Genomic DNA, 25,512 nt, shown 5'->3' on the forward strand with positions numbered 1-25,512 from the left:
TTTTCCTCAAGCTTCCATGATGATAGTCATTTGTCTTTTCTTTTGTTATTGCAGCTAAAACTTATTTATTAATGCAAACTGCCTTTTCTTTTTGCTTTTGATATGACTTGGCTGATAAAGAAGTGGTGTTTGGAAAGCTACTGTATTTACAATTATATTTTTACATTGTATTACCTTTTATTGTAATGACCACAATCTGATCGATATTACCTGTCAACTGAAACAAGTAGAGACTTGGACTCAAAAGCAGAATTCCATACATTATGATGTAACAAGTGGATATGATCAGTAACAAAGGAATGTTTGACTCCCACATTTAATCTGTATGCAAATATGCAATATCAGGATCCCAAATGAAGACCCAGGTAAATGTAGTAAAACCATCTGGCAAAATATTTCTTTGTTTCTTTAGTTTTATTATATTGCAATTTATTCCATAGTGGCTGAGTATTCTTATGGAAGTAAATGTAAAATTGAAGTAAACAACATTTTGCCGAATGAAAATATTTAAAATTAAAGTGCCCAGTCACTAATGAGGGGTTTAGTCATTATTATTATTATTATTATTATTATTATTATGGTATTTATGTCTCAGGAGGATGCTGATTCATTAAACTTGGCGGCAGAACTGAGCCCATGATTAAAGATGGCAGATTCGGACTTATGTAGGCCTATCTACTTCTGGGGGGATCCTGCGCCAGCCAAGCAACTGCCATTAAAATAAACGAGAATGCGAATCAGTATGTTTCCCCCTCTAAGGAATAAAAAATGAAATTTTTTAAGAATTCGTTTTACATTGCTATTCTGCAATCATTGAAGGTAAAGTAAGATGAGGCACAGTGGCACACTATTGAAAGCTGTCAAGCATCACAACAGATAAAAAAGTACCAAGTCCCATAAAACTCGTGCAAAAAGCTTTCTAAAATCACACTAAAGCGCTGTGAGGTGACCGAAATCTGTTGTTCATATTCCTATAGTATTTATTTTAAAATTATGACAAAGCAATATGAAATAACCAAGTAGGCTAGATTTATTAGCAACACTGGATTTTTTTGGCGACAAATATGAATATGGTTTTTGGGGCGTTATCCACTACTTACCTGATAATCAATGCTCAGTTATAAGATGCAGCTAATTTTAAAATGATGATGCCCAAAGATGATTCTGAAAGCTGTCGCTGTAAAAAGTATTTTTGGTTGTCGGGTTCTGACTAGTCAAGCGCAGTAGCAGCATGCCATCTACTGGACAACGGTGAACTTGCACACGTTGGAATAAACTGAACTTTCAAATGAAAATGTTCCACATGGAACTAGTGTGGATATACCTATGGATACTGACAGTCAGAACGTAAAACACCGTTCTCGGGTTGTTGTTTTGAATACAGGACAAATGTAGAATGATTACATTAAATAATTGGTGCGAGTGTCTGTCACATGTCATATCCCACTACTACAAATTTACCCAAGAATGGTAACGGCTTACTGCAGTATTAGTTACATATTTAGTATGATTTCGAATTAGCGTTGGTGTGTTTAGCGGAATAAAACATCACGGTAATATTTCAACAGTTAGCGCAAAAACAGCAATCTGAAGTAGAAGACAGCAATGTGAGGAGAAATCGAGTCGTGTGTAATATCCCAGGAGGATGAACACATGAGCAACTGTGGGACGAGCCAGAGATGGACAGACAGGTGAGATGTGTTCAGCTCATCGCCATCTACTGTACAGAAGAGTCCTTTATGAAATCCATGCCTTATGAGAAGCACATTTGCATGGTCTGCCATATGCTGTCAGACAAATGAGTTTGAATTGTGCCCACTCAAGCTACGTGAATACATTTTAATGCTTTATGTACTTAAACAAGGTGCAAAGATAGTCCCTTACTGACAAACAAAACAGAAGATTAGAGGTTAATAGAGAAAATGACTGTAATTGAGAGAGAGAGAGAGAGAGAGAGAGAGAGAGATGTGGTTTAGTTGTAGCACACAACCTAAACTTTATTAAGTAAAGTTATGAAATGGAAATTCACCCAAACTATTTTCTAAATGCTTGTTATTGATCTTATTGTGAATGATATATATCCATGCATATGTGTATTTTTTTAGTCCAAATATCTCGACCTGTCAGTGAAATGACAGACGTCTCGTATTGAAGGCTAATCCAGTCATTTAGTCTGCTTAAACTCCCACCTTTTCCTTAAAACCAATCTTTCATCACGACTTAAAAAAAAAAATAGAAAGAGAGTGAAAAGTGACAGTAAACAAAATGCTAGTTTCTCCCTGTAGATGCAGATAATATCTAGTCATTTTTTACAATTAGCAAATGATACTAAACTCTTGAATCTCTGTTGACACTGCTCTCTAAAGCAGAAGGCAGCATTGTGGGGAGAAATCGTGCACTGAACCTAACACATCTGACCGCTCCAATGAACCTGCTGCTCAAGACAGATGTCCTTCTGAGACAGATGTCAAGGAAGCCCTAAACACAACAAGCAGCTCTCCGAATCAGAAGGTGAGGTGTCACTGTGTTCAGCTCATATGTGCAGTATAATTCTATACACGATTCTAACCATGTGGCTCTTCCTTGTTTTGCTCAGGATGAGCCATCCAGCTGTCTCAGTTCGATGATCGCGGCTAAAGCAGCCATTGGGAGTCCAGTGAAAAGCCAGCAGCTGGGAGAACCAGACTGAACTTTGGAAGAGAAGAAGAAGGTTTTAATGGATCAGTACAAATCCAAGCCCTTGGTATTTCTAGAGCGCTATCAGTCCGTCTGAAGCCAGAGCACAAGAGGCTTTCTCACATCTGAGCAGTGACTGCAGAGTGCAGTATTACTGCAAGGAGATTCAGAGATGGGCTTCCAGCACAGTCGACCGGAAAAAGTTGCCAGCTTCTCTGTGTTCTTCAGAAGAGTAAGCACAGGTTTTAGTTTTTTTCCAGACACCAGATAATTCATAATTAATTATTTATTTATTTAATCTGGCGTTTTTTTTTCAAATCAGGTCGTTAACGGTTTAAATTGACCTTGGTTATCTTCAGACCTCCATGTAGCAGCATAACTCGTACGGTTGTTTATAAGTTGCTGAAAATTGAATAAGTCCTTCATGGCTGCATCTCATTTCAGAAATGGCATCTTTCGGAGGTTGCATTTTGTCAGCTGCGTACATCATTGAGGTGGTCTCATTAAGAAAAGAAACCGTTAGATTGCAAAGAAAGAAAAGAATTACAGTATTTTACACTTCACAAGGAATAAGAGTCAATATTTTTAATATTATTTTTTTCTTAAATAAGTCCACCTCAATGATGTATGCAACTGACAAATGTGGCCTCCTCCGAGATGAGACACAGCTTGTTTGAAGTCTGTTCCAGAAAGTTACCCAATACTACCAACTGTTAAAATACCTCTTTTTGGCCAAATTCTAACACAGCATCAAAGGCAATCCCAAAATGCATTAATTTTTTTTTAATTAATTCTTTAGAATCTGTTCTAGTTAAATATTGTACAACAAAGTTAAAATTGGTTTATTTTTATGCATTAAAGTAATGGGGAAAAAGTGCTTTTGCAAGGTCCAGTCATCAGTTCTGTAGAATGAGAAAATCTGTAGAATCTTTTTTTTTTTTTTTTTTTTTTTTGCCTACACACAATACCAGGAAATCCAGGCATTTGATTTTACTAATTTGAGTACAGACCACACTGAAGATGCAATAAAATGTGGAGTAAATACTTTATTAACATTTAAGATCTCATTAGCATTGCTATCTCTCAAATTAAAATTCTACACAAGAAAAAATGCAAATTAAATACATGTTCACAGGATAGGTTCTGGATGGAGAGTAAAGGTTATGTAAAGCAAATATACAAACAAAAATTAAACAACTACAATTAGTGAGGTCCTTCTGACATGTTACCAACAAAACAAAAAAACTGAATATGCAGGGAGAAAATGTGTCAATACCAAGCAAAATATTAATGTGCAGTTTTCTTTGTAATTACAATGTAAATAGAAGCTATTACTTTAAATGCCATACTTTAATTCTAAAAGCAAACTGACTAACATCTGCATTATCTGACCCAAGGAGCCAGTTGTGTCTTATTAAGATATGTCTGTGCAACACTCGTCCTGTTCCCTCATTGATTCCTTCCCTCGATTAGCTACAATAAATGTTTATAATATTATGTAATATTACACAACTGTCAATAATTGCCACACAAAATGCAGTGCTAGAAATGCCTAGTTACATAAATGCTAGTGAAATATGTATAAAATACAAAATACCAACCCTTATAAGCCATATAAAATTATTCTTAATAATACTGTGTAATTAGAAAAAAAGTCATTCGCTCGTTCATACCGTGTTAATACTGTAGCAAAAACAAACTGGTTAGAATTACTGCGGTGATGTTCCTTCAAAATACACACTTCACAGTTAACTGCCAGAATTTACTTACAACGGCAAGTGGTTAAGGGACATTATTTAAAAATAATAATAATAATAAAGATGACTGAATGAAAGGAATATATCTGAATCAAACCCACAGGGTCCATAACTTGAACTTTTCAATAGACTCCTGATTTGTAGTTACAAACCATCACATTATCATAGATATTGTTGAAAAGGCTGTCAGGAGGGAAAAAAAGCAAACAGTTATACCTTCATATATGAGCAGGGCACTTCATTCCCCCCCTAAAGATGGTGCAGATGGTAACCCCCAAAACCCTTAGAGATTGATGAACAGTAGCAGCTATGTATTCTAGGAAATCAACTAAGGAGGCCAATTATAAACCAGACATTTTGATTTGATTTAGCATAAACGAAACGGCACACAGTGAGAAGGCAGATGACGTGACAAGAGGAATGTTAAAAGACAAACTACGAAGAAAAACGTCCAGGGCTCAGTGCAAGTAGCCCCCCATCTGCGTACAGACATTGTGCAACATCTCGGCTGTTTTATTGCCCGATCCCTTTAAAAGTCACCTCTCAAATGTACCATTTTATGGCCCCTGAAATGGAAACCAATGGATGTCAGCAAAAAAAAAAGGAAAGGGGAAACTGGAGGAAAGGTGGAAAAAAAAAGAGGATAGCAGAGTTAATCATTCAGTCTTTTGGCACAGGGAAAAAAATGCAACATTCCCATTGTAAAAACTTCATGAACAATGTTTGGTGCAAACTTCATGAACAATGTTTGGTGCAACTTCCGAAGTCACAAACAGCTCAGTCAAGACCCAATCAGAAGAAGCGAGTTCAGCTGAAGAGTCCATAACTGCTCCTGAAAAACAACATCATCTTTAAGGCTTAAATACTAAGGCACTCTGCACTGCCAAACATGTCCACAAGGAGGCAGAGAGGTAAAGTGCAAATAAAGCATGTAAAATGACTGAGGTTAAGTAGCAGTTCAGATAACAATGCCTTGGGCTTAAAGGAGGAGGATGAGAGGCGGATGTCCTACTGAGCATCAGCTTGCAGGATACGGACTGCAGAAATCACAAGAGTGCATTCCGTCAAGCTCTTCATATATATTTAGTTTAAGCCTTCTCTTTGTCTGGCAAGTAAAGCATAAATTGACATCAGTAATTAGCAAACTAGAAACTACTGTGGCATCTAGAAAGTCACAAAGGAGGAGGAAGGGGAAGAATTCTCTCAACAAACAAATCTCTGGCAATAAAATACAGAAGATGCCTGGAAGCACCACGGGTTTGTCTCTTTGCCTACCTTAACCATCCTTTACTAAGTCATTTTTTAATTTAGTATTGTCCTGACTCCTGCTTAAGATATTGTACATAAAAGATGTTTTTATAATTATAAATAATATATTTATAATTTATTATTACCCTTTGTTCTTAATACTGTGTGCTGTTACCTGATGATCCACAACTGTCTTTCGGTGTTGTGATGGTTGTTCATGAGTCCCTTGTTTGTTCTGAACAGTTAAACAAACTATTCTTCAGAAAAATCTGTGACTGTATGATTTTGAGATCATTTTTTTCACACTGAGGACAATTGAGGGACTAAAACACAACTATTAAAAAGATTCAAACATTCACTGATGCTCCAGAAGGAAACAAGATGCATTAAGAGCTGGGGGGTGAAAACTTTTGAACACTATAAAGATGTCCAAATTTTTCTTGGTTTGTTGAAATACAATTTTTTTCCATTTAGTTCTGCCCTTCGTAAGCAACAGAAGATACTTGTATGCCCAGAACACAAATTAAGTACAATTTACCTTGATCTTCAAATTAATGAAAATTCTTAATGCATCTTGTTTCCCTCTGGAGCATCAGAAAACGTTTGAACCTTTTTTAATAGTTGTGTTTGAAGTCCTTCAATTGTCTTCAGTGTAATAAAATTGGATCTCAAAATCATAGTCACTGCTGGAAAGGGTTCAAATGTGCAAAAATAACATGTTATCCTAATAGTTCACTGTAAAGTTATTTTTACTGTAGAATTGTGAATTACCTTCCGATTTTGGGAGGTTTTATTGTCCTGTAGCCGTTCTTGATATTGTAAGATGTTGTTTATTATTCATTTAAAAAACTATTTACACTATACTGCTACTTGCTTGAAAACAACTGAACTATTGTCACACTACTGATAAATGTAGTGTGGTAGCCTACCAAAAGTAGATTTTGTTCCTCCTCAACACTAAATAGACCAACAAAAAGTGCACATCCCAATTAATTTTTGTCTAGAACAGATCTGCACGTCCTCAGTCAGTCAGGCACACCTCCCCCTGCATCCAGTCACCAATCCCCTGTCTGCTCTTCACAGACCACAGTCTGCTTCTGCTGTAAATGTTCCTCACCTCCAGCTGTCTGCCGGCTCGCCTCAGTTGATGAGAATTCCAGAAGGCCTCCCGTCTTCTTCAGTGATGTTCCTGAAGTTATTCTCAGCTTCATCCACAGTCCTAAAGAAGCAAAACATTGAGGGGATCCCAAAATAAACTCGCCTCTAATAGACCAGAATGCAGAAGTAAAGAGCGCTCACATTAAGAAGTCTTTGACGTCCTCAACGGTGAGCTCGCCAGTGGTGTCCAGAGTGATGTCAGCACTGCTGTTTGGAGAATCCAGGACAGACGAGGACAAGGCACTCCGCATTTCATACAAGAGCCCTGAGAGAATATAAAGGAGATATATACAAGCCCCTTAAAGGAGATATATAAAAAAAAAAATTCAGCCCAAGCAACAAACTCATTGCATTTCATGTGCATTTCATGAAATACAACATGTTTCCTGAGGTTTGACAGTGTGATTTGTATTATCACAAAAGGGGAGAGATCATACTTTTAGAAAAAATGTATGCTGTATGAGACATTAAACATCAAGTACATAGATTAGACTTCAGTCTGAGAAATTCCCATTTCCAGTCAAATAAAACCGCACAAAGGCTGGTAATTTCAGCTAGTTGGGTGAAGAATGACATTTATTTTCCATCTGTCAAGACTTGTGCAGAACGGTTACCTTCAGTTTCAACAGCCTTGCTCTCTGCTTGTGTCTTGTGTGTTCCATTAGCCTGTGGTGGGAGCGTCGTGCTGGAACCACGAAAACAAGATTGAAATGTGCTGAAAATGCAGAATTATTATTCTCCCAAAATATCTGGGACATGATTCATTTCTTCAACATGATCATCTGCCGTAACTTCCCATCTGTACACTACCATTTAAAAGTGTCTTTTTTGTTGTTTCTTCTGCTTACCAAGGCTGCATTTATTTGATAAAAATAATATAGTAAAAAGCGTCACATCGTATAATAATTGTATAATTTAAAATAATTTTTTATTTTTATGATTTTAAAATGTAATTCATTCCTGTGATGTAAAGCTGAATTCTAATATAGCAAACTGCTGCTTAAGAAACATTTATTATTATGTTAAAAACAGCTTAATTTTTTCATGGAAACCATAATTTCTTCAGAATTCTTTGAATATAAAATGCAAAAGAGCAGCGTTAATTTTAAAAATAAATATTTTGTAACATTATAAAAGTCTTTACTGTCACTTTTGATTCATTAAGTATGTAGTATTCTATAAATGTTGTATATATATATATATATATATATATATATATATATATATATATATATATATATATATATATATACACACACACAAACACACAAATATACACATACAGTATACACACACAATCACTCTATATATGCACACACTGTAAAGACATTGTAACATGTTTACATTTACCAATGATAGACTTTGTGTGGTCACAATTATTAATATGGGACTACTGATATAAACTTGTGTTTTATATGTACAGTAAGCAGATTAGTTGCAACATAAAGGGAAAAAGCGAGATAAGGTTAGAAGGCATGAGGCCTGCAAATGCTAATCCGTCAGTCGTCCAAAGCAAGATGTAACCAGCAACGCGTTATGACAACGGGTTCGCAGACAGTCTGACGGCAGTTAAAAGTCATTACTGTAGACGGATTGATGACACAAAGTGCACAGCAAATAGACTAAACACTGAATCTTGAATGCGTATGATCTGATCTGTCATTGCGTGTCACGCTTGAGGATTTTTTTTCCTTTTAATGGGGATGTTGGGGACTACTGAAAGTGCATATCACCTCTTATTGCATGACACCGGCGTGATGGCAAATAAATCGACAGTTAAAAATTACTTAATCAGCCCTGATCCCAATCCTTGAGATTGGCTCTGGACATCCCTACTGCCAACTGTCACTTTGACAGAATTTTTTAAATCCATGTAAAATGCTTCACCCCAACATACATTTCCTACTATCCAAAACCAAAGAAGAAAAATTAATAAATCTAGGTTACTATATAAATTTCACTGGTAGGATGATGTTTTATGAAATTGCTTGAGTAGCTCCACCATCAGTAAAATCTCACTGATCCAAAAACCTGCTCAACATAATTGCATATTGAACATCAAATATCATTTAATTGGCAGTGGCCGTGATGATACCCGGGAATCTCACATTCAGACTTGACAGGCAAGTCTCTTAAAACTCTGCACCGCACCTGGTAAGACCACTGTTAAACTGATCTGAGAAATCTCTGGTTTACCTGTGAGCAGAGAGATCGTGAGGGCGCTCCACATCCACTCGGCACAGCGGCTCTGTGATCACACGAGCTGACAGCGAGAAGCGCTCGTACTCCGAGGGCGAAATCAGGTAGAATCCTAATAATATTGAAGGAAACATAGTTGAATCTCATTCATTTGAAAAAGCTCAAAGCTAGAAATGATTGGCATGCTGTTTGAGAACGAACTACTAACCTTGTCCAGTCTTGGTGAACACGCAGGAAGCGATGCCACTGATGTCTTCCTTGCGGATGCAGTCGTAGTGTACTTGCGGTCTCAGTGCTGGCACGCTGAACACGTGGATGTCACCCAGATTGGTAAGGCACACAAGAGCGTTCTCAGAGTACTCTTCAGAGCTGACGCTGGTGAAGTTCGACAGCGCCACCTTTCGTACTCGACAGCCTTCATGGGCGGTCAACTTGAACTTGGTCTTCGCGCTTACTTTGGGCAGCGTGAAAACCTACAGAAAGCAAAAGAAAGGTTGTTTACTTCTAATAAATCTAATGATCCAGTTTTTTTGTTTTTTGTTTGTTTGATGTTGTAAATATCCCAACCTTAAACTGCTCCTCAGAAGCAATAAGAACAGAGTGGCTGCCCTGCATGTCTGGGGCCTTGGCCAGATCTCTGGAGACTTCGTACGGCTCCGGCAGAGGGTTCCCTCGGCCATCCAGCACAGCGATGGACACCACTGGAGCTCGGTGCATGAGCTGGATCTCCTTCCCCAGCAGCGCCTCCACGCTCTGCTCAGAGAACTTCTCCTGCGAGGGGACGTCCAGAGCGTATGCGTACACGGAGCCAGAGTTCGTGCCGGCCCACATTGTAGGTCCATGATGCGTTCCTGAGTAGCAGAGGAAAAACAATGCCGTCAGTGAGGTGGCATTCATCTATAACAATAAACGTTGACATCCTGGAGAGACTCATTTACAAAACACATGCATGATATAATGCCAGTTTCATAGATCTGGTCTTACTTTTACAAATCCTCATTTGTTATCCTTTTTTAAAAAGCAAAAACTGACATGATAATACTGTTACATGCAGGGCATAAACATTTACATGTTCATCCCAATATTCAAGTGTTAACAGATTATGAACCATTTAGTTTAACATCTGGCAAGTGCAAAAAAGTTAACATTTAATTACAGGACTATGTTTTATAATTCATCTTTCAGCCTCTACTATTGATGTGGACAATAAAAATTATTAAATTTAACTCAAGTACTAAAACACAGTGTAACAAGAGGCAAGAGCAAGCTAAACAGACTAAGCATGTATGGGCATGTCATCAGTTATATTAAGAGCATTAACATTCAAAAGTTTGAGGTCATTCATTTTAAGAAATTAACACTTATTCATAGGACACATTAAATTGATCAAAAAGGCATTTTGAGGAAAGACATTTTTAACTTCTTGCTGGTCTTTTTGAACTTTCCATCCATTAAATAATACTAAAAACATATCTGTACAGTTTTTTTTTTTACAAAAACTACTTGGTACCAAATCAGTATATTAGAATGGTTTCTGAAGGATCATATGGAATAAAGCCTACTTCAGCCTTTACCATCAAAGAAATGAATAACATTTTTAAAATCTATAAAAGTACAAAACTATTATTTTACAATATAACTAATAATCTTAGACTTTAAAAAAAAAAAAAAACTTAAAAAAAAAAAATCTATATATCTATCTATATATATCTATCTATCTATCTATATATATTCAGCTCTCCCCAATCACGATCTTATCACTATTGTTCAAGAGTCGGAGTCACGAGGTCATATATTTGAAGATAAGGGAAACGGGGCGTCCTCACGCTTGTGACCCCGACATCGTAATATAGAGCGACAGCATAAATCACTTCAACATGCAAACGTGGGCGAGTGTAGCAGCCTTCAGCCAGGTTAAACAATATACACATCAGCCCACACATTTCACACAGCACAGACAAAACTTCGAATTAGATTTAGATTAGATCGACAGAAATATTGCTTTTGCTGATCTGATATCAGACTGATAATTCAAAAAAAAATTATTTAAAACTAAGGCTATAAAAACATTTAATAATTCACAAATAATCTCTATTGAAAAAAAGTTCAGTATATCTGAAAACATTTTCAACATCCCAGTTGGTTTTAATTTAACAGATGGATCTGATATAGCATTGAATCGTAATTTCACATCAGTTGTACAAAAACTGCCAAAAAACACAAACAAAACAAAACACAATTAAGTATTCAAACTTGCACACTGAGCCATATTTGAAACCTTTTCCCCCACAAGTCTCACCATCTCTGAGGAAAGTGTCAGCAAAGCAGAGGCAGCGCACCACTCCAGACAGAGAGTCATCTGCAGAGCGGGGCTCAATCCGTCTCTGCACCGGCGTCACCTCAGCGTCATGCTCCGCCAGCTGAGCGTTAGCTTCCTTCACCTGACGAAACGAGATGAGCATCTTACAGGAAACTGATAATCAACAGACTCCCAAACCACAGTATCATAGCCTGGACCGACAAAAACCTGGGAGATTGTAATGCATGTACGTGAGATTTCCAGACACTCACTTTATTAGTGGGACTATAAACCACAGCACGCTTCTTTCCTGAGACTCTGCTCTTCCGGATTCTTCTGAAGGACTGGCGCAGGGATTTCTTCAGAGACTTCACTCGAGACAGCGGACCCTCCATAGCCAGAGAGTCATTGGGGTGTAGAGTGCACCTAATGGAAAAAAAAACCTTTATAACCTTTATAAAAAACCTTTTTATTTAAACCTTTTTTTAAAAAGTCAGATTTTTATTAGTTATTTTATATAGTTATTACTATAAAAAAATACTTTATCTCACTTAATTATCACTTATTAAATATTGAATTCACTTTATATTACAGTTTACATAATAATAATGAATCAATTTAGATTAATTTAATAATAAAGGATTATAATTTTAATAAAATGTATTATAATTAACATCATTATATTATATTAGTATTGTTGTCGCTAATAACATTAAGGATTTTTATTAGGTTGGTTATCATAAACACATTCAAGAGGCAGATGCAGAGTGTGAAAGAATATTTTGTAATAACAATTAACTGGATTCACATGCAATACATTTCTATTTTCTTGTTTAATTTCAATATGTTTGTGTCCTGAAATATTTGTAACATATAGTTGGAAACGCAGCTTCAGATGAGACGCGTATTGAGATAATCGTGTGCTTATTACCTTCGTCATTATTAATTGTTCATTTAAAAATCCCGCCTGACTTGATGTGTGTGCACAAGAAAAATTGGCAGCATAAATGGCTGCCCACTGCTCCGGGTGTGAGTTCACAGTGGGTGCGTGTTCACTGCTCTGTGTATGTGCACTTTGGATGGGATAAATGCATAGCACAAATTCTGAGTATGGGTCAGAATTTATGTAATATATAAATCGAGCCGATTCAGATAACTAAAATATCTTCAAAGCAAATGAGATCGATTTCTTTCAATTTGATCCACTGATTAAAAGTGCTCCTGAACCAGCAGAACACAGCAGCTTCGGATGGCCCTGTGAGTTACCTCGCCAGCACTGGACTTCGCCGATGGTAGTCAAAGAGGCCAAAGCCATGACTGGTGCCAAAGGCGATGAGGTTCCACTCTGCGTGCAGGGTTACTGCAGTAACGGCCGCGGGGGGCATGCACTGCACCAGGACAACCGGCTGGAATCCAGGAGCAAACACTACTGAGCCGCTCTTAGGAGGCAGCCGGTCATGACCCTTCCACGTGAAACCCTCTCGGTCCTGGAGCAGGTCCACCGTGGTCACATCGATCATGTGATCAGACTTCTCATCGCTAAGAACCAGAACTATAACCTGTGAACAGAGTATAGGAAATAACCTTACTAACATTTATTTTTGTGAAGACAATAGCCATTTGAAAACTTAGTGAGCTGCCCATCTAGACAACATTATTAGGCCATATTTGAATGGCACTGGCTTTCCCAAAGGTAATGGGATAAATCAGTGTTTCACAGTAAAAATGTTTAGAGGCTTCATTGTTATTAGAATCCTGCCTATGTAGACAGCACACAGCAAAGCTGCTTAACTAGCTACCGAACTCAAAATATATTTGCATTAATCATTAAAAACTAGTGATCCTACTTGTCCGGCAGTTCCAGCCACCACAAGTTTCCCGCTGTATTTACAGATGCTGATCTTCTGGATTCCTAGTCTGGGATCATCACTATATGGATCAAAACAGCCCACCTGGAAATAAATGAAAAGCAAACACTAATTGTGCAGCCTTAAGAATCACTGAAGAAGAATAACAATCAGAGTTGCAATATCACTTTCATGAGGAAAAAAAAATAGTACCGAAACAAACCCAAGCAAATAAAGTCCATTCTAACTGTAACAAAGAAAAACAAAATATCTTCCACATGCAAACGGAAAATCAAATCCCATCTATACAGCTTCAAAGAAAAACCATCAGCTATATAGATCCACACACATTATGAACAATATAATGCAATCTCATTCCCCTCTAGAAACATTGACCCTCAACAACATCTGATCCCAGCCTAACAGCTGCGGACAAAGACTAGATCAAAGAAAAGAGGAAAGTGCATGTTATGTGGAGAAAAAAAAAATTATAATTGTAAAACAAGAGCATGCAGCAGTGCCATCCAGAGCAGCAATGTGCTTCATCTTCAGCAGACGTAATCAAAGCATTTTAGTCAACAGACAGACAGTCTGCTTTTAATTAAGGTGCACAGGAATCGACTCCAGTGTGAATCCCATATGCTAAAGTGGGCCACATGCCAGACTGCAGTTGGTGTTTCATGGAGAAGCTGATGAAGAGGAAAAGGTGGATTAAAAAAAAAAAAGAAAGGGGAGAGGTGAAGAAACTTGCTAAAGCTGCCCTTGTTGTGAAAGAAAACAACACTGTAAAATAAAATAACACTGTGTTCTGATGATGTGATTTAAGCCTTTGTTTTTAAAAGTGAAAATAAAATCATCAGATCTCCCATAAATCCCGGACCTTTCTAAAAGGAGGCCATTCCTCCTCCCCGGCCTGCGTCAGGCTGTCGTTGTGGTCGCAGTCCGTCTGAAAGATGTTGGCTGTGCTCAGCTTGTACAGCGGTCTGAGCGACACTCCTGATGCATCCCAGAAACGCACTGTACCATCCTCATGACTGAAAAAACAAAACAAATATAGGCACGCATCATCCTGACAACTGTGGGACACTTTATCAAAACAATTGAAGAAAATTGTAAGCAGCTGTTAGAATAACTTAATTGTGATATCCAATTAGTAAACAAAAAAAATAAAAAATAAAAATCTCACCCAGTCAACAGAAGCTCTTTCTGCTTTGGATCAGGTGCTAAGTTTTTCCCTCCACATACTGGCCAATTCTGTCAAAACACACAAGAATTTTTTTAAAAAGCGTACTCGGCACGGCCACTTCAACGAAAAAATAAAAAAAAACATCTGGCAAAATTTACATCTCTAATGAAATAACATTAAATAAGAACTTTGATGCTGGTTTGTGTTTTATTGGTGGTTGTTAAATAAAATACATTTCAAAAAAAGCCTAAGCTATAAAATCTAAAAATACCGTATGAGCGTGCCATATTAAATCAATTCATTTATATAACAGTAACAACAAAAATGAAGGTTGGTGCTTGTTTTATGGATGTTAATGTTATACATATAACAGATGTTATACTAAATGCAAATGTTTAGTTTTCTGCAGAAGTGAAAGAAAGACGATACACATGTAAAAGCATGAAAGCCAATTATATGTCAGTTACGAAAATGTAAACACACAATTTTACACATTCTCCAGAATTTGCGAGTTGATTTTGAAATATTTAATTCTGCCCAATTTCCTGTTAAACCAACAGAGCGCATGTGTAAAAAAGGTGCTAGTTTTGGGTTTGTGTATGGAGTCTTTTCCGCCACCTCATAGTTCTGCAGAGGACACTGCTGCTGGCCCGCACAGATCACTCTCTCCCACAGTTTGGGAGGCACATTTGAGATGTGACATGAACAGGTGATGGCAGAGGAGTGCAGAGGAGCCAGATAGGGAGCAGGGACAGTGGGCCAGCCAGCCATCTGAAGATCAATCACTACCAACTCCTCTTCCAAAAGAACCACAAGCGCTGATGGGTCATCAAATTCTGGGAGGCACAAAAATAACTAGAGTCCATGCACAGGAAATAAAAATAAACATTTAGCACACGCATACACTTTTACAGGAACAGCTCCACAGAATCAACCAGGGTCCAAGTGCCCTGATCAAGGGTAAACAGTGGTAGTTAGTGATTGCCCCGTGTAAGAGTTTAAACCTATAGGTCTGGACATTATGATGTATATCCCATGGTAGTATTATGTCAGATATTATTACAGTGAAATAAAATAACTTAAGTTTTAGTTCAAACCACCCACCCGTCTCAAATCTTTAAACACTTTAAACACCCATGGGTGGCCTGCTCACCCTTGTCTTTATCGGTGCAGTGAATGGTGAAGAAGTCTATGACACGCGAGGTGAAGTCCAGGGTGACGTGGCTGCTGTCCTGGAGGATGGTCAAGCAGTGTCTGTCTCCATAGCTGGCTCTGGGCATACCGCCACTAAACAACACTAGAGGAGCTCTGCAGACACAGAGGAGACCCTCCTGAGAGAACGAAAACATGCCATCATGGGATTTCATTTCTCACACATCACCGCACGCACCGTGACTCTGTTGTCCTCCACAGGATCTTGTTCACGGCTTTGCAGGGAAAGGGGCCTGAGATGAATAACGCAAATGAAGAAAACAGAACGACAAACTGAGTTGAAGAGAAACCACCAAAACTACGGAAATCTTGGCAGAGGACATGTTAAAAATTGGAAAATATCTGCAGATCCTCCAAGCGGTTTGTGTCAACAAACCATCAGCTAATAGTGAAGGGTGCATTTGAGGTTTACGGTCCCTTTAATAAGTCTGGAGTAGGATTTTAATGGCCTATTACAGAAGTCGAACGGACTCAAAGCTTTGGTATAGAACAACATTTCCTGACATTGTGCAAGTTAAGCAAACATTACAGCATGACCAGCCGACTATGAGCTAATGGCTACTGGAATTACTATACCTCCGTAAAAAAAAAAAACAGCCCTAACCATGAAGTGCATTTACAAGAATGTTAAACGTTTGATTTCAGTCGGAATACAACAATAGCTAGTCTTTTGTAAATATAAATGCATTCGTCTGATTTAAATTGTACAGCTGGACCATGCGATTGTAACTTGGCTTTGTCAAACATGTTTTTACATTAATCAGAAAACAATAAGCCTCAAAAAATTGAGTTAGTAAGACTTTTCTTACTTTATCACTTACACCGACAAACGCTTTATCTGATCAATAACGCAGTAAAAAAATATTGAATTTACAATGTGAAAGAGCCATATTCTTTTTGAGTATATTTAAAAAATAAATTATTCCTGTAATGCAAAACTTTTTTTCTACGGTGTCAAAAGATCCTTCAGGAATCATCCTAATATCCTCATTTCCTGCACGAGAAACATTTCTTATTATCAGTGCTGAAAAGAATTGTGCTGCTTAATATTTTTGTGGGAACTATAGTAATATATTTTCAGGATCCTCTGGGCTATACAATGTTCAAAAGAAATGCATAAATCTGAAATGAACGTCTTTACTATCACGGTTTGCTCCATGTAATGCATCCTTGCTGAATAAAAGAATCCTTGCTGAATAAAAACAAATCTGAGCCCAAACTTTTGTATGATTTTGTATGATGAGACACGGACAGACAAAGGGAAAATGTAACTTAACCATTTGACCATAATGATTGCACATGTAAACAAGCTTACTGTGTAAACAAACAATCTGTGTGTGTGAGAGCCAAAGAGAAAAAGCGAAGGGTGTGTAATTGGCATATGATTTTCGGCTCACCATATGGTATTGTGGATGAGACGGGGTCAAGGGTGCAGGGATTGCTGCTGCTGACAGTCCACACCATGTATCCGCCATCACTATGGGAACTAACAAAGCTGTTCCCGGACCGTTCCCAGACCAAACTCTCCAGCTGCTGCAAGAGTGACAGTCCCACACAAAACACAGCATCAAAGAAGGACCAAAGACGATGAAAGGAAGTCAAAAGGTTTGAGTTAAACCATCTGGACATCTCACATCAAGCACCGATGATTTAAAGATGGAGTTTTTATGAATCACGGACGGATCTCTTGATCTGATCACTTTGTGCACAGTGCAATAATTTGAGATTTACAGACCTTAAAACACTGATGTCTGTGTTTCTCTTTCAATTGAATGCCTTTCAACCACACAAGCCCAAAAGAGTGTTGAAAACCATTCAAGAAACATCAAACCAACTCACACACAAACCCACCTGTTTTCCCAGGAAGAGGTTGACTACATGCCGACTGTTGAGGTCCCAGAGTACAACCAGACCTCTGCTGTAACCAATGAGGATTTTATCAGGGTCTTGCGGATGTTCCTGCAGGGACTCCACAGGCCCCAATGATTTTCCACACTTGTACTCCTCTGGAACACTGAAAAGGGGAATAACCAGACACGTGAATAACGAATAGCAATCTTTTATTCAGGGTATTCTGAAGATTCAGAAAACCTACAGACAGATGACAAAACCAAGCACTATGTATGCTGCACCAAGGAACATTTGGAAGATTTATTGTCTTTGTAGTGCCGCTCAAGTGCACTTCTATTTGGTGAAAAACCCAAATCGGAGTACACACTACTTAACTCCCTAAACACAGAGCGCTACTGAAGTACACATCAGAGGTTACAGAAAACCTCTACTTCAGTCAGCACTTTTTTTTTCTCAAAAGAATCAAACGCAGATTTTGTGTGGAAAAGCATTTCGCATGGAAAAATGTGCAGGTCTCAGGGTTCAATGAGTGATGAACTAAAAAGCTCTAAACATTGAGAACAACGTATCGAACATTTGGTAACAATTACTCTTGATTCATGTTTGTAAAGTCTAACGTGGTGAATGGAAAGAAAACACAAAAGTTCAATAAACAACTCAAACATTTAAAATCAATGGCTCCAATGCAAAAGTAACAGAGCAGACGCTGACATGTTTAAATTCAGTTTGAAAGCCGGATAAATGATGACCAATCAAAAGCAACAATCCGGGATTCCTCTGTGGCGGTGGCATGGATTCAAGAGCTGGAATGTGCATGGTACACCCACAGAGTCGGGATGAGACGCGGCCATGAAGGGAAAGAGGAAAAGAGGAAGGCACTTGGAAAAGAAGGACTGGAGTAGATGTTTGGTGGCTTGGCTTCGGGTGAGAACAGCCACAAGAAACTACATTTCACACAAACAACAGAAGGGGTTTTCAAGAAAATTGAAGAAACAGAAAAACAGATTTGCACTTCCTGAAAGATATACTGCAGATTATAAATCAGTATATGATGATGATGATGATGATGATGATGAATTAGTATGGCAACATTGAAATTGCAAGAATCCTCCCAAATATAGAGTCAGAACTTTGAGCATTGTCAAAGTTAAAAGGAAGATCACACAATTTTAGATTTCTTAAATTAAAATTGTATAAAAACTGAAAATGCGCAGAACAAGGCTATAGGGCAATAATTCCAATTACAAAGACAAATCGGAGCATATGTTTTGATAAAATTAATAAACAAAACAACCATCACCATACAATCATTTAATTACATCAATCATATATTTTACATTTTTAAATGTTAAATTAGATTAAAAAAATACAATTAAATATTTTAAATGTTAAATAATTTCAAAGATGAAGATGATGATGATGATGATGATAATAATAATAATAATAATAACAATAATAATAATAAGTACTATTATTATTATTATTATTATTATTATTATTATTATTATTATTACTATAAAATAAATAATAAAACTTAATATACCCAGGTTTTTCATGAATGTAGGAACACTTAATTTACAAGAATGATATTGTAAAATAGTTTTCCAAACTAGTCTTCAGTGAGGTTAGCAGAGGATGGCCAAACCACAGTGGATGCATGTTAGGTTTCGTGCTTACAAGCACACCATTTATAATTATAATATGAAGTACTCTGAAGACATTAAAACTCCTTTACAATGTCAATCTAGATGCCCCCATGTCTTAAAGAAAAACAAATCACCACAAAACACAATAATGTTTTTTTCTACTAAGCCACAGAGTTTATTATAGCATTCCAGATCCTGCTGATTCCCAGAGATGAGTGTGCAAAGCTCACATCCCCCGTTTTATACGACTCCTCGGCTGGGGCCCAAGAGATTTGGCACTTCGTACAAAAGCATTTTGTTCAGTAGTTTCCTGGCTGACACATACTTATTACCAGTGGCTCAGAAAGGATGCCCATTACCCCAAATTGTGCTCAGTTAATGAGCAGTTCGAGGTCTCTCAGAAGCAGATAAAGTCCACATTTAACCGCCCAGGCTATATCTGCAAAAGAGCACACTGCGAAAGCTGTAATTTATCCCAGAGTTAAATAACGTCTTTAAAGAGCAAGATGAATAGTTAGTGTGATTTCCAGCAGAAATTACAGAAATTAAGAAAAACAGGTTTCTTTTAAACAAAAAGTGTATTAAATATTTATAAATATTCATGCAATGATAAATGGACAGCAGTGGCTTAACGATCTCATAAGATCACCAGGATCCAGGCCTTTTTGAAGCCCAAATGTCTAGCTGTGGCGGTGTGAAGTCAGTGCCTTGGCAGTGGGACAGTTAAAGCTCAAGCTGCATATATCCTACTTCAGAGTAACAGGCCGCCACAGCTGGGGGCGAAAATGGCCAAAGAGCCTGCAGCCAATCAGGATGTTTGATTCATTCCTAGTTCAAAGTGTATGAGAGAAGTGTGACAAAGGCACCTCAGACAGGGCCAAAGGACGGAAAGAAATAAACAAGAGGTCTTGCTGCAGCTTCATTTAACCTCATGCAATGATGGGGTGAAAGTCCCTAAATGTTTATTTTATGAGGTAAGTGCTTGGAATCTGTCTGCCCTGCCATCTTTCTTTTATAAAAAAGAAAAAAAAATCCTCACTTTCCCCTGAGACATTGAGATAATACTTTTCAGAGTTGTTGTAGAAGACAGGTTAAGCATTTTACTAGACAATACTTTTACTTTGCAATATTTCTAAATAAATTCTGTTCTTCTGAACTTTCTATTGGAAGAATCGCGAAAACGTGTATCACAGTTTCCATGAGAATATCAAGCAGCACAACTGTGTCCAGATAATGATGAGAAATGTTTCTTGAAGAATTGATTTCTGAAGGATCATGTGACACTGAAGACAGAGTAGTGATGCTGAAAAATCTGCTTTGCCATCACAAGAATAAAGGGCACCTCTCACCTCTGCATGATCTCATCCTGGAACAGAGACTTGTTCAGTAAGGTGAGGGTGGGCAGTTCCAGAAAGTGCACCCCGCCACCTTCAGTGCCCAGAGCAAGAAGATCACAACTCAGCTTCAACAGCATGACGGTCACATGTGTCGCACTACACAACAGAAGGAAGCAACATAAAGGTCATGGTTTGACAAGACAATAAAGGGCATCACTAAGCAAACTTGGGGAAATGCAACCAGAATAAGGAACAAAACCTTACCCGGTGCTCTCGATTCCTGGCCTGCCAGGCAGGTTGAAGCTATGAACCTCCGCTAAATGCGAGCGGTTTTCTCTCTGCACAATCTCCCAAAGGTGAATGGTGTTATCATCCAACAAAGAAAGTATCCTCCCCTATAAACAGAAAAACTCATACGGTTTAAAGACACAACTGTTCAAATGGTACCTTTCAAAATAAAAGACCTCTACAACTTCAATAACACACACACACACACACACAAACACCTAATAAGCTACAATGATTGAAACATGGTCTTACCTGTCCATAGAGGAAATGTATCTGAGTGACGGCAGCAATGTCTTTATGAAGTCCAGTCATCTCCACCCCAGGAGCACCATATCTTAATGCCAAGTCAAGGAATATTTTAAAGGGTTCCCATCTGATTTGGAAACATACTACCTCAATGGAAAAATCTTCGGACTAGGCTTTCATAATTGATTATTGAGTGGATTTTTTTTTAATGATCAAGTATAAATTCTTATGCTCTTCCAATAGAGTCTTTATAAATACTTGCTACACACGGTGGATAAATGCAGTTTAAAACCTAAAATGTTACAACAAAGTAATGACTTCACTACTTCACATTGCTTTTACAGTAAAGTAAATTTACTTGAACAAATGTATACTTTCTTAAAGTCTCTTTTTCTGTTTTAAGGGACATGCGTGTCCTCTCTTAATAGTTTATGGCAACCCAGGTGTTGAATCACTTTATTGCTGTTATGACAAGGTTTTTGCTAAATGGTAATTTGTGTAACATGAGACGAATCATAAAATGTCATTTATTAGATTATTTTCATTACTGATTTTACAGATTAGTTGCAGTTCTACTTAAGACACGCATTGCAACACCTTAGCTCCAAAAGATCACAATATCTTGCAGGCCCATACTTTCATTCTTGGGCAATCAAGTTGAGGGAAATCAAGCCAATCGAAGCTAAATGTGATTGTGAACACTGAGAAATGACTTAAACTCATGAAATGGAGGATTCTCTGAGGGAATTAATTACAGTCATATAATGCTCATTAAACAGCCCACTGAACTAAATACTAAGAACGGAGCCAAAATAAAATCAAAACGACTGGCCCACACTCAATCGGATTATAAATGTCTCCAGAACGAGGAGAAAACTCCCACTTCTCTTTTTCAGTTTGACATCAACAGCAGTTGGCAAAGTCTATTGTGCTTTTCTTGAAGAGACTGTTGCTCGGATGATTTCTGGACGGCTATTATAGTCTGCTTTTCATTATGAAACTACACAGCCTTCCACTCATAACAAAAGAGTGGATATCTAGGTCAAATCTGATTCACATAATACAATCCAAACTCTGCAGGAAGAAAGAGACATCCTCAGAATACCTTCTGTAGGCCTTGGTGAAAACATTTAAGTAAAAGTAAAGAAAAATCTGAAAAAATGAATAAGTTTAAAAAAATAAAATAAAATAAAAATAGCACGAGTTTGGCTGGAATGGCATACCATTTAAGCACGCAAAGCATGCTTTTACCAAGATGACCACCACACTGGTGAAAATGAGCAGTTTACAAACCAACACTGTGTTAAATACCATATTCCACAATTCAATGCCCTGACCTTGAGGAATAACCTGCAAGCCAAAATGTTTTTTTCTCTTCATATATTTCTATTTCAATGTAATATTTAATAATAAACCAACACTTTAATGCACACATTTCTGTTATTTTGACACAAAGTCATTGTTTTTACTGATCCAAATGGACTGGACATCATGATTCTGAACAAAGGCCACTTCTCTCTACATACTTGCTCGTGAGGCAGGGTAGACTAATGAGAAGAGATGCAGTCATGGTGCGAGAGGAGCACAGGACACACCGTCAGCTCTGCTGGGTCCAGAACAAAAGCTCAGACTGTGTGGCACTGCCTCACGTCACCGTACCACCTCACACACAGCGCTCAGAGCCAATTCAGCAGCTGCCTAATCAAACCCATGAGGTCTTCCACACCCAGGCTCTTGAAACGGCACCCCAGACGAACTGCTCCATTCTGAAGTCACCTTGGTTGCCATGGCAGCATCTCTATTATTATGTCACACACTAACAGGCAAACTGTTATTTGCAGAAGGGGCTCATATGCCACAAATAAAAAAAAAACACTAAACAATGAAATTTTTAACAGCTGGGAAAACACCAATTATATTTATTTAAGAACCCGACAACATGAAAGGTCATGTTAGTGAATTATTTTGTACATGTAAATGCATTCAAGGAATACAGCTTTCTTTTCACAGGACTTTCATTCTTATTATCATGAAGGTAAAAAAAAACAATTCTCTGTCATTTCAACGCATTCGGCAGATGCTTTTATCAGGTCTTGTATTCCCTGGGAATCAAACTCTTGACTATGTTATACCACTTAAGCTAAAGAAGAACTAAAAAAAACCTCAACAACCTCTTAACTATGGAGCGATACACAATATGAATGAATCTGCAGTGGAGATATCCACAGAATGACAGTGAAGTAAGATGTGTCCCTTCGATCCGCTCCACTCCGTTCTCAAGGATTACATCATGCTCCTGCACAATGGGCAGAGAAAATGGTCAAGATAGAGAAAGAAGTGGTGGAGATGATCAAAAGGGAGAAAAGGGAAAGTGAGGTTACAAAAGAAAAATAACATTATAGTACCAATAGTATCACCAAAGAAGGGGCCAAGCATAGAGCACAGAAAGGTGTGTGAAGCATGCTGGGAGTGCAGGGTCTCTGTGTTGAGTGTGGGAATTAAACAGGGAAGCAAAAACATCTGTAAAATTCTCTCGCACTCATCTCTGATTACTCCACAGGTCATTAACATGAACAGAGAGGCCCTGTCATTTTACTCCCATCAAAAACTCCCCTTACAGTCAATATACTGTACCATGATTGAAACTCTACTTTTTGAGCCAACTCTCCAACTAGCATTGCTAATGGTGTGGAGAAATTTCAAACCACGGGATGGCTGCACCAGAGACCTGCACGGGACTGATTTTTCATATTTGTGTCTGTGATTGGCTACATTGCTCAATGCTGCAATGCTGTTATTAGATATTTTATGTTTGCATAATTCTATTTTGCAGGAGTCCCACGAATCATTTTATTCTCCTGCACATGAGTGTCTACCCATCCAGACCCACAATCGCCCATCAGGTCTTGTCCACACCACGCACTGATGTGTCTGGTCTCGTGGGTACGCAGGCTGCACTCTGAGCAGGGCACAGAATGGTTTTTGTTTGTTGACCAAAAAAAAAGTGATTTCCTGTTTGTGGGTGAATTTTTTTTTTAAGATACATTGCAACTCATTTCACACAGGAAATTCTGTCCTCGTCTTGCATGCTTGTGTGCTTCACAATCTAATTTAAGAGACCTTCACATCCACACTCATAGGGTCTTTCAGAAATGCTCCGAATTCTGCATTCAGAATTCATTTCCTTCAGCTCCATGTCTCACATGAATACTAGGGTTTCCACTGGAAGTAACAAGCAGACACTCAAAACAGAACCTGATATTGTCAAGACACAAAGAACAAGCTAGTGAAGGCATCCAAATCACCTCAAAAACATTTTAAAAACACATTTAAGTAAACCATGAAAGTCTAACATACCATTAGATGGCTATAAGATTCAGCAATGCAAATTTATTTGACCCAGATTAGCAATATTATTGCCAAAGATGACAGAATTTACAGTAATGCAAACAGAAAGAGATCCTAGTCAACACAAACCGAAAAATGTTCACTTTTAAATTGCTAATCTGGATGTCCGATATACCGGAGCAGATGTTCAGTTAAGAGATACAAATAGGAGATTTTTTTTTTCAAAAACATCTCATCTACAACATAATGTCAAGGAGTTTAGAATAACAAGGGTAACATTTATTTGACAAATGTATTTATGCATAACCCTTGTGAGACTAGCTTCCTAGAACAAAAAAAAAAAAATTAAACTAAACTTTATTCACACACTTAACTTAAAGTAAATAAAAAGTATTACGGTTTAAACATATGAAATACAAATTAGCTGCCTCTTTTGACCCCATCTATGGAAAACCAAAATATACTTTTAATGTCATTTTGGCTAAGGCTTGTATGGCTGAAGACGTTGCCAAACATTAACTTTAAATGTAGTTTAAAATAACAATTCAACTTATAAATACTTTGCATGTGCTTTAGTATGTTTGTCAACATATTAACTTATTTTAAAGCACAACAAAAGATTAAACTAACTATTTAAAAGGTACTTTCAATGAAAACCCATTGCAAAGTGCTAGGGAAGTAACGATGAACCACGAGCCAGTTGAAAATAGATTAAAATGGGACAATTCAAGAAGGTTGAGATGTTAATCTAATCGCGATACAAGTTGGAGGTGTGTGTATATACGAATTAAACTCTTAAAATGTAGTTTTATTAATAATAAATTTACATTCAGAATTTTTCTTAAATCTCATTTTGTCAGGAGAAAATTGTTTTGTGAAATGTTTTGCAATGTGAGTTGAGGAAAGTGTTACATTCCAACAAAGGACAGTTTTTAACAATGTACTTAAGTGTGAAAAAAGAAAAAGAAAACATGGTCATGAAAAGTATACTCCAAGTACACTTAAGTGGCCTTTAATTTAATTAATATTATCTTATCTCCATGTAGTACAATTTTAATACTTTCTTTTTACACTACAAGAGCACATTCAATCCAATTAAGCACACTTTTTCACAAGGGAAACTACACCTCTGAAATAAATAACTTCATTCATCATGATCCAAATAACATAAATATTTAACCACACTATAGCTACTCTCCATCCTCTCCATTAGC

At 37.6% G+C, this 25,512-nt stretch overlaps 1 protein-coding gene across 2 annotated transcripts in view; it reads right to left on the bottom strand.

The window, feature by feature from the left end:
- Nucleotides 1-3,711: 3,711 nt before the first annotated feature.
- The window catches only part of LOC113050166 (lethal(2) giant larvae protein homolog 1-like), a 30,132-nt gene continuing 8,331 nt past the window's right edge, over nucleotides 3,712-25,512 (bottom strand). For both annotated transcript variants that reach the window (XM_026212903.1, XM_026212910.1), the window contains 21 exons: nucleotides 20,957-21,038; nucleotides 20,681-20,811; nucleotides 20,429-20,572; nucleotides 17,434-17,596; nucleotides 16,980-17,115; nucleotides 15,761-15,815; nucleotides 15,524-15,678; nucleotides 14,989-15,206; nucleotides 14,371-14,438; nucleotides 14,065-14,218; nucleotides 13,185-13,289; nucleotides 12,604-12,896; nucleotides 11,610-11,763; nucleotides 11,338-11,479; nucleotides 9,606-9,889; nucleotides 9,247-9,511; nucleotides 9,036-9,150; nucleotides 7,454-7,524; nucleotides 6,981-7,104; nucleotides 6,799-6,900; nucleotides 3,712-5,265 (listed from right to left, as the gene is read on the bottom strand). In XM_026212903.1, coding sequence (XP_026068688.1) covers nucleotides 6,822-6,900; nucleotides 6,981-7,104; nucleotides 7,454-7,524; nucleotides 9,036-9,150; nucleotides 9,247-9,511; nucleotides 9,606-9,889; nucleotides 11,338-11,479; nucleotides 11,610-11,763; nucleotides 12,604-12,896; nucleotides 13,185-13,289; nucleotides 14,065-14,218; nucleotides 14,371-14,438; nucleotides 14,989-15,206; nucleotides 15,524-15,678; nucleotides 15,761-15,815; nucleotides 16,980-17,115; nucleotides 17,434-17,596; nucleotides 20,429-20,572; nucleotides 20,681-20,811; nucleotides 20,957-21,038 — 2,938 coding nt within the window. In that variant the 3' untranslated portion in view covers nucleotides 3,712-5,265; nucleotides 6,799-6,821. The remainder of the gene's footprint in view (nucleotides 5,266-6,798; nucleotides 6,901-6,980; nucleotides 7,105-7,453; nucleotides 7,525-9,035; nucleotides 9,151-9,246; nucleotides 9,512-9,605; nucleotides 9,890-11,337; nucleotides 11,480-11,609; nucleotides 11,764-12,603; nucleotides 12,897-13,184; nucleotides 13,290-14,064; nucleotides 14,219-14,370; nucleotides 14,439-14,988; nucleotides 15,207-15,523; nucleotides 15,679-15,760; nucleotides 15,816-16,979; nucleotides 17,116-17,433; nucleotides 17,597-20,428; nucleotides 20,573-20,680; nucleotides 20,812-20,956; nucleotides 21,039-25,512) is intronic.

This window comes from Carassius auratus, chromosome 3 (assembly GCF_003368295.1).
Source record: "Carassius auratus strain Wakin chromosome 3, ASM336829v1, whole genome shotgun sequence".
In the NCBI taxonomy this organism is placed as follows: Eukaryota; Metazoa; Chordata; class Actinopteri; order Cypriniformes; family Cyprinidae; genus Carassius; species Carassius auratus.